General features: G+C 42.1%; 1 protein-coding gene across 1 annotated transcript; it reads right to left on the bottom strand.

The window, feature by feature from the left end:
* Positions 1-2,779: 2,779 nt before the first annotated feature.
* On the bottom strand, positions 2,780-4,602 carry LOC115964236. The gene is made up of 3 exons (XM_031083594.1): positions 3,599-4,602; positions 3,320-3,431; positions 2,780-3,172 (listed from the first exon to the last, which is right to left on the bottom strand). Exons 1-3 carry the CDS (start codon positions 4,600-4,602, stop codon positions 2,780-2,782), a joined length of 1,509 nt encoding a protein of 502 aa, XP_030939454.1.
* Positions 4,603-8,350: the final 3,748 nt, after the last annotated feature.

The raw sequence follows: 8,350 nt of genomic DNA, 5'->3' as shown, positions 1-8,350 counted from the left end.
TCAATCCCAGCCTCGACCTTCCATTGGGGACAAAAGAAAAACTTCATCCAAGACGCTGGACTTGGGAAACCTTCCCAGTTGTCGAGGGAAGAAGGTGAAGCATGGGTTGTCTAGGCCTAGGGTTGTCAAGCCTAGTCTTCCCACCTCTCAACCGCCTGTTCAAGTTTTTGATGTTGACTCGTCCATTCCCATTGAAGTCACTCCGGCCAAGACCATTACTCCCACCTCGTCTCAACCTTCCCATAGGGTTCCTATGAACCTTTTGGAAAATGAGGACTTGGCTTGAGAGAGGTTTGAAAAGGCTGTAACTGGTGAGGATGTGGCAGCGTGCTATGACATGTCCTTAAAATAATTTGAGCATTCTGGTGTTCATGATCTTTTCAAGGTAATCAATTTTACCTCGTCTTGTCATAGTAATATGTATATATATTTTTTAACAGAATTCTTAATAACTTGTGTAGGCCATGTCAAAGTTCATAGCTACATCCAGGCAAGCTACGGAGATGGACAAGACAAGGATCCTACTTGAGACGAGGATCCAGGAGGTCAAGGATGACTGCAAAGGCTGGGATGAGGAGGCAACTAAGGCTAAAGACGAGGTCAAGGAGCTGCAGAACATGGTTGAAGAGTTGAAAGCTGATATTGTTGAGAAGGATACTCATCTTGACTAGGGGTGTCCACAGAACCCGTCCACCCGCCCAACCCGCCGAACCTGCCCGAACCCGAACCGCCACCACCCGAACCGACCAATCCGACGGTCGGCGGCAGGTCGCCACCCACAGAACCCGATCCCTTCGGGTCGGCCAGCGGGTTTCCTTCCCAAAAACTCGAGCCACCCGACCCGACCATAAAATCGACAAAATCCGGTGAGATTGAAAGGTTTTCCAACAAAGAGCTACTTGAAATCCACCAGATCCGGCGATATTTTTTATTTTCCGACGAAGATCTACTTGAAATCCACCAGATCCGACGAGATCCGGTGAGATCTACTCCAGATTCGACAGATCCAGCCAAATACCGACCAGATCTAGACCGATCCGACGAAATATCGGCACCGGCGGCGAAATATCGGAACTGGCGACGAAACCCGAAACCGAACCGACACCAACTCGAAACCCGACAGACTTGAACCGGATGACCCGACCATTAAAACGGGTCGGTTTCGGTTTCGATTTTTACCCACCCGAAAAATTCAGGTCGGCTCCGGGTCAGACACAAGCCCGACCCGTGAACACCCCTAATCTTGACTACCACCAAAAGAGGAATGACAAGTTGAGTACTCTTCTTAACAAGGCCAAAGAAGATACGGTAGTGGAGATCAGAGCTTCTAAATAGTTCACTGATCTGCTAGACACCAACTACGAGGCTAGGTTTGAAGACTTTCGCATGGATGCTATGGAAAACTTCCCTAAAGTGACTTTAGCTCCATCAAGCTCAACCTTGGTGCTACAAGCTCTCTTCTCCAGATGAGCTCTGAAGATGTTAATATCAAAGATGATGCCACTACCTAGCCTCCTCAGGACGAGCCCAATGTTGGAGATGACCCCCTACAATGAAAATGTTAAATTTTAATGTCTTAGCTTATCTTTCTCTTTTCTCTTCTTTTTTTTTTTATGAGGTCCGTTGTTTTGGACCAATTTGAAGTTGAACAAGTACATTTCACTCGTCCATAATGCTTAGGATGAGCTTCCAAACAGTTGCCTTTTAGGCTTTTATTTTATAAGGGTTTTTGGACGGTGGTTGTCTACCCTTTTCTAAGCTTTGATGAATGAATGTTTATTTCCATCACTTTTTACTTACTATTGAACATATTATTGTATCTACAAACCCTCTTTTTTTATTTATTCATATCATTCATTATATTGGTTTCAAGTGTGATTTGTCCACTCATGAAGGCATTTATCTCGTCCATGACAAGAATTTTCTCACGTTTAACATCTTCACCATTCTTTAAATTTTTGCAAGTATAACTCACCTTACGAATGGCATTGGTTTTGCTAGCTTTAATCGTCCAAAGACTTAATAGCCGGTTCTATTTTTGTTCATTGGATTCACCGTTTAGGCAAGACGTTTCCAGCTTTTTACTCGTCCAAAAATTGGATTGTTTTGGCTGGTTATAATTATCCATGGACTATGAATATTCTTACGTGCGAGCATTTCCACGTCCATTAGTTGGACGAATATGATTCAGGCTTTACCTTGTCCATTGTTTAGACGAATGTGCCTTTATTCTTTGCTTTATCCCTATTTAGGGAAAGCTTAATAGACATTACCTCCCTATGTCCAGAGATTTTACTCATCTCAGGCCTTTAGCCTTCTTGTGGATGAAATCATGAAAATTAGAAATTCATACATCACATATATTGAAAATCCAAACTGTATATATGTGACATAAATATCATCCACAAGCATGACACATGCTTTAGAAGCTAGTGCCTTAGGGAATTAAGAATACATATATATCGTCTAGGACTTCGTCCATAGCACATAGTTTAAAAACTAGTACACCTTTAGGGAATTAAAATACAACACATAGTGCTAATAAAGAACACATGTAACAGAAAACAAACATATGCAACAGAAAGTAACAAACTTTATTTCGTCCAAAGTGACAACGTCTAGGATGACATCATCTATGATGCTTGTCTAGGCTAACTCCTTACTAATAATATCTTCTTAAATGCTCGACATTCCAGGAGTGCTCTAACTTTCTCCCATCCAAGGCTTCCAAGTAATATGACCCTTGCCTTTTGCAATTAATAACCCTGTAGGGTCCTTCCTAATTAGGTCCTAATTTCCCATGGGTTGGATTTTTGGTTGTCAAGGAAACCATTCTTAGGACAAGGTCTCCAATGTTGAAGCGCCTGGGTTTGACCATTACATCATATTGTTGAGCCATGAGGTTTTTATATCTTGCAGTCCTTTGCTCTGTGTTCATCCTTACTTCGTCGATCAGATCAAGGTTGAGGAGAAGTTGCTCCTCGTTATCCTCGTCTTGATACTTCATCACCCTGTGGTTAGCCATGTGCACTTCTGCAGGTATCATTGCTTCACTTTCATAGGCTACTTTGAAAAGAGTTTCCTTTGTGGGGGTCCTCACAGTCGTCCTATAAGCCCATAAAACTCCTGATAGCTCGTCTGACCATACTCCCTTTGCCCTCTCAAGCCGAGTCTTGATGATTTTCAACAAGGATCAGTTTACCACTTCTGCTTGACCATTTGCTTATGGGTGAGAGGGTGAGGAGTCTCTGAAAAGCGTATTGTCAAATTGTCATCCATTGTTTGATATCAATACCCTAGGCACCCCAAACTTGCATACAATGTTCTTCCAGACGAAATTCTTGACATTCTGCTGTGTGATCTTTGTTAGGGGTTCTGCTTCCACCCACTTAGTGAAGTAATCAATCTCTATTACTAAAAACTCCATCTGCCTGGTTCAAGTGGAAAAGGGCCTAAGATATCTAATCCCCATTGCACAAAGGGCTATGAGGCCATCATTGGGGTGAGATACATCGATGGCTGCTTGGAAACGTTGCTATAGCGTTGACATTGGTCACACACCTTAACGTAAGCCTTTGCGTATGCTTGAATAGTTTACCTGTAGTAACTTGCACGAACAACTTTATGGACTAGTGTTTTTGCTTCTGAGTGGTTTCCACATGCTCCTTCATGAACTTCCCTCATCACATAGTTTGATTCGTCCGGAGTTAAGCACCTTAAGTAAGGCTGAGAGAAGCCCATTTTATATAGTACTTCGTCTATGAGGACATACTTGGCAGCTTTGATCCTCAATCTTCTAGCCTCATCCTTGTCCTCCTGAAGTCTACCATCTTTGAGATAAATTAATATTGGAGTCATCCAATTTTCTTCACCTTCAACCTGCTGTACCTCTAAAAGATCTATGCGCGGCATGTATTGGACTTTGTCATACTCATCCATGGCTCTTCCTGCCAAAGCTGCTTTTGCCAAAATGTCTGCTTCCATGTTTTCCTCCCTCGGGAGCTGAACAAAACTGGCTTCTTTAAATTTTTTGACAAGCTGCTTCACCATGCTTAGATACTTCTTCATCCAATCTTCCTTAGCTTCACACATTCCATTCACTTGGTTAATAATCAACTGTGAATCCCCTTGGACAACTACTGACTCCTCCCCTAAGGACTTAGCCAATTCCAACCCTTTAAGGAGAGCTTCATATTCTGCTTCATTATTGGTGGTTTGGTATTGTAGACGGGCTACATATTTCAACTTATCTCCTTCCGGGGATTTAAGTATAACTCCAATTCCTCTAGCATATAACGGGGACGAGCCATCCACATTGATGACCCACCTCTGAGCTTCGTCCACCTCGTCTTGCTCACCTTGGTTAGGAGTGAACTCTGCAATGAAATCCACCAATACCTGTGCTTTTATTGCGCTTCTTGGTTGATACCTGACATCAAACTCGCTAAGTTCTACGACCCATTGGATTAGTCGTCCTACAGCTTCTAACTTGTTCATTGCCTTCTTTAATGGATGATCTGTCAAGACATTTGTGATATGAGCTTGAAAGTAATACCTTAACTTCCTAGAAGCTGTGACCAAAGCAAAAGCTAGCTTTTCCATCATTGGGTATCGTCCTTCCACCCCTCTTAGCACTCGGCTTGTATAATAAACCAGCTTCTATATCTTTCCTTCTTCTCTAATCAACGCTGAACTCACTGCATGCGTGGACACTGCTAAATACAAATATAATTCTTCACCTGGTATAGATGGGCTTAGCAGAGGAGCTGCTGTGAGGTAGGCCTTAAGGCCCTGAAAAGCCTTTTGACACTCGTCTGTCCATTCAAATGTCATCTTAAGAACCTTGAAAAATGGTAAACACTTGTCAGTAACTTTAGAGACAAACTTGTTAAGGGCAGCAACTCGCCCAGTGAGAGACTGGACTTCTTTGATATTCCTCGGTGGCTCCATATTCAGTATTGCTTGAATCTTATCTAGATTTGCTTCAATTCCCCTATGTGAAACCATGAACCCAAGGAATTTTCTTGACAAAACTCCAAAAGCACACTTGCTAGGATTCAACTTCATGTTATATCGCCTAAGCGTATCAAAGGTCTCTTGAAGGTCGTCTAGATGCTTCCATTCGTCTAGGTTCTTTACCAGCATATCATTTACATAAACTTCCACATTCCACCCAATCTATGAATGAAACATATGGTTCACTAGCCTTTGATAAGTTGCCCCCACGTTCTTCAACCTGAAGGGCATCACCTTGTAACAAAACAGGCCTTGACTAGTGACGAAGAATGTCTTCTCTTGTTCCGCCTCATCCATCCTTATTTGGTTATAACTTGAGAAGGCATCCTTGAAACTTAGCAGCTTATAACCCACTGTTGAGTCCACCAACTGATCAATACGCGGCAATGGATAGCTATCCTTGGGGCAAGTCTTGTTCAGATCGGTGAAGTCCATGCACATTCTCCATTTGCCATTAACCTTCTTGACCATCACCACATTAGCCAACCAGTCCGGGTAATAAACTTCCCAAATAAATTTTGTTGTAGTTAGCTTTTAAACTTCTTCTTTAATGGCATTATCTCATTCAGGAGCAAACAATCTTTTCTTTTAACGCACGAGTTTGGAAGAAGGATATAAATTTAAACGATGGGTGATAACACTAGGGTCGATACCTGGCATGTTTTCATGACTCTATGCAAATACATCAATGCTCTTCTTTAAGAACTAGACAAGGTTTTGCTTCGTCTTCCTTTCCATACTTACTCCAACCCTTATATACTTCTCAAGGTTATTCTCGTTCAAAGGAATGTCTTCCAGCACTTCGATGGGCTCTACAACAACTCTTCTCTCCTCAATGCTCATTGTTTGAACCTGCTCGTCCATAGCCAACATGGCCAAACAACACTCTCTTGCTACTAAATGATCTCTTTGCACTAGGGATGGCAATGAGGCTGGGCAGGGCCGAAGGATGGAGTCTTCGTCCCCGCCCCGCATGGTTTTGTCTTGCCCCATCCCCGCCCCACCTCGCCCCGCATGACGGGAAAAACTTTCTCACCCCATCCCCACCCTTTGAGGCCTCGTCCCACTCCGTAAAACTCTACTTTTTGTTAATTTGCCCTACAATTAGTACAATTTTTTTAATGAAACCTATTTCATTAATAAAAATATACTTAAACTTACAACTAAATTTATTCCATCAAATCAAATCAATTTTTTAAAAAAAATTGAATAATATATTCAAGTATTTAACAAAACAATCATTAAAAAAAAAAAAAAAAATCTCATAGTATAACACATAACAAAATAAAGGTAAAGAACCACATTACGTAGGATAAAATAAGCTAATATTGATATGTTTGTTTAAATAGTAGGGTTTTAGGATATGAAAAATTTACAATTATAACCTTTAGCAACGCGAGGCAAGGCTAAAAAGTCTAAACCCATCCCCGCCCCACCTCGTGGTGCGGGGCTAAAATCTTACCCCATCCCCGCCCCACCACCTTTGCGGGGCAAGGAAAACCCGCACGGGGCTAAGCGAGGAGAGGCGGTTTAAGTGGCGTGGGGAAAAATTGACAACCTTACCTTGCACTTGCCCTATCCCGTACTCTGTAGGGAATTTGATTGATAGGTGATAGGTATATGTTACTGCCTTCTAACTATTTAAAGTTGGTCTTCTAATGATGGTGTTATATGATGACGAATAGTCCATAATAAGAAAGTTTACTTCTTTGGTTATCTATTGTGGATGTGCTCCTACCAAAACAGGTAACGTAATGGTACCCACGGGCTGCACTTTCATCCCTCCAAATCTTACCAAGGGTGAATTCATTGGACAAAGTTAATCTCGTCCAAGCTTCATTTGCTAGAAAGCAGGTAAAGATGGCAATGGGGCGGGGTGGGGTCGAAGGATGGGGTCTTGGTCCCCGCCTTGCATGGTTTTGTCTTGCCCCATCCCCGTCCCGCCTCGCATGACGAGGAAAACTTTCTAACACCCCATCCCTACTCCTTAAGGCACCGCGAAGCCCTGCCCCACCTTGTAAAACTCTACTTTTTATTAATTTGCCCTACAACTAGTACAATTTTTTTAATAAAACCTATTTCATTAATAAAAATATACTTGAAATTACAATTAAATTTATCCCATAAAATCAAATCAATTTTAAAAAAAAATTGAATAATATAACTAAGTGTTTAACAAGACAATTACAAAAAAAAAAAAAAAAAAAAAAAAAAAATCACATAGTATAACACATAACAAAATAAAGACAGAGAACCACATTAGGTAGAATAAAATAAACTAATATTGATATGTTTGTTTAAATAATAGGGTTTTAGGGTATGAAAAATTTACAATTATAACCCTTAGCAACGCGGGGCAGGGCGGGGCGGGGCGAGGCGGGTCTAAAAAGTCCAAACTCATCCCTGTCCCGTCTCGTGGTGCAAGGCTAAAATCCTGTCCCAATTCTGCCCCATCACCTTTGTGGGGCGGGGAAAACCCACGCGGGGCGAAACGGGGAGGGACAGGTTAAGTGGGGCGGGGCAAAATTGCCATCCCTAAAAACAGGGTAATATAAGATGTCTGTTGAACTCCTATTGTCCACCAACACCCTTTTGGTCATATAATCAGCAATAAGCAAAGTAATGACGATCGCGTCATCATGTGGGTGGTGAACCCTTTTAGCATTCTTATCTGTGAACGTAATGGCTTGCTCGTTCGTTGCCCTCATCCTTGGGGATCATCCTGAAAGTTGGACGTTTTGTACTACCTTCAGGTATGTCTTCCTTGACTTGGAAGATTGTTCTGTCGAGGTCCCTCCTATGATGACTCTTATTTCTCCAAGTGGGGGTTATGACGGCTCTTCTAGCTTTCCCTTCAACTTCTTGTCTTTGTGATCTCGTCCAAGGAAATTTCTCAATTTTCCTTGCCTAATGAGATTTTCTATCTGTTGTTTCAAATCAAAACACTCGTCCATGTCATGCCCATGGTCTCTGTGGAAGTGGCAATACTTGTTCCTATTGCGCTTGTTGGGATCTCCCTTCATTTTTTTCTGGCCACTTCAAGGAAGAATCATCCTTGATTTGCATAAGAACTTGTTCAAACGGCATGTTCAAGGGTGTGTATTGCTGACTCCGTGCCAAAGAGCTCGCCTTCTTGTTATCTCGATCTTTCTTCTCTCCTGTCCTTGCCTTCTTTAAACGAGGACCCTGCTTAGGATGACGCGGGAGATCTGCTTCCATTCGCTCAGCTCTCTTCCTCTTCTTGGCTATAATTGCATCTTCTACATTTACGAAGTTTTGAGCTAAATGGACGAGTTCAACCATGGTTTGAGGCTCTTGCTCATAAAACTTATGG

The sequence above is a fragment of the Quercus lobata genome, chromosome 2 (genome assembly GCF_001633185.2).
Source record: "Quercus lobata isolate SW786 chromosome 2, ValleyOak3.0 Primary Assembly, whole genome shotgun sequence".
Lineage (NCBI taxonomy): Eukaryota > Viridiplantae > Streptophyta > Magnoliopsida > Fagales > Fagaceae > Quercus > Quercus lobata.
This window is presented reverse-complemented; position numbering and strand designations above follow the sequence as displayed.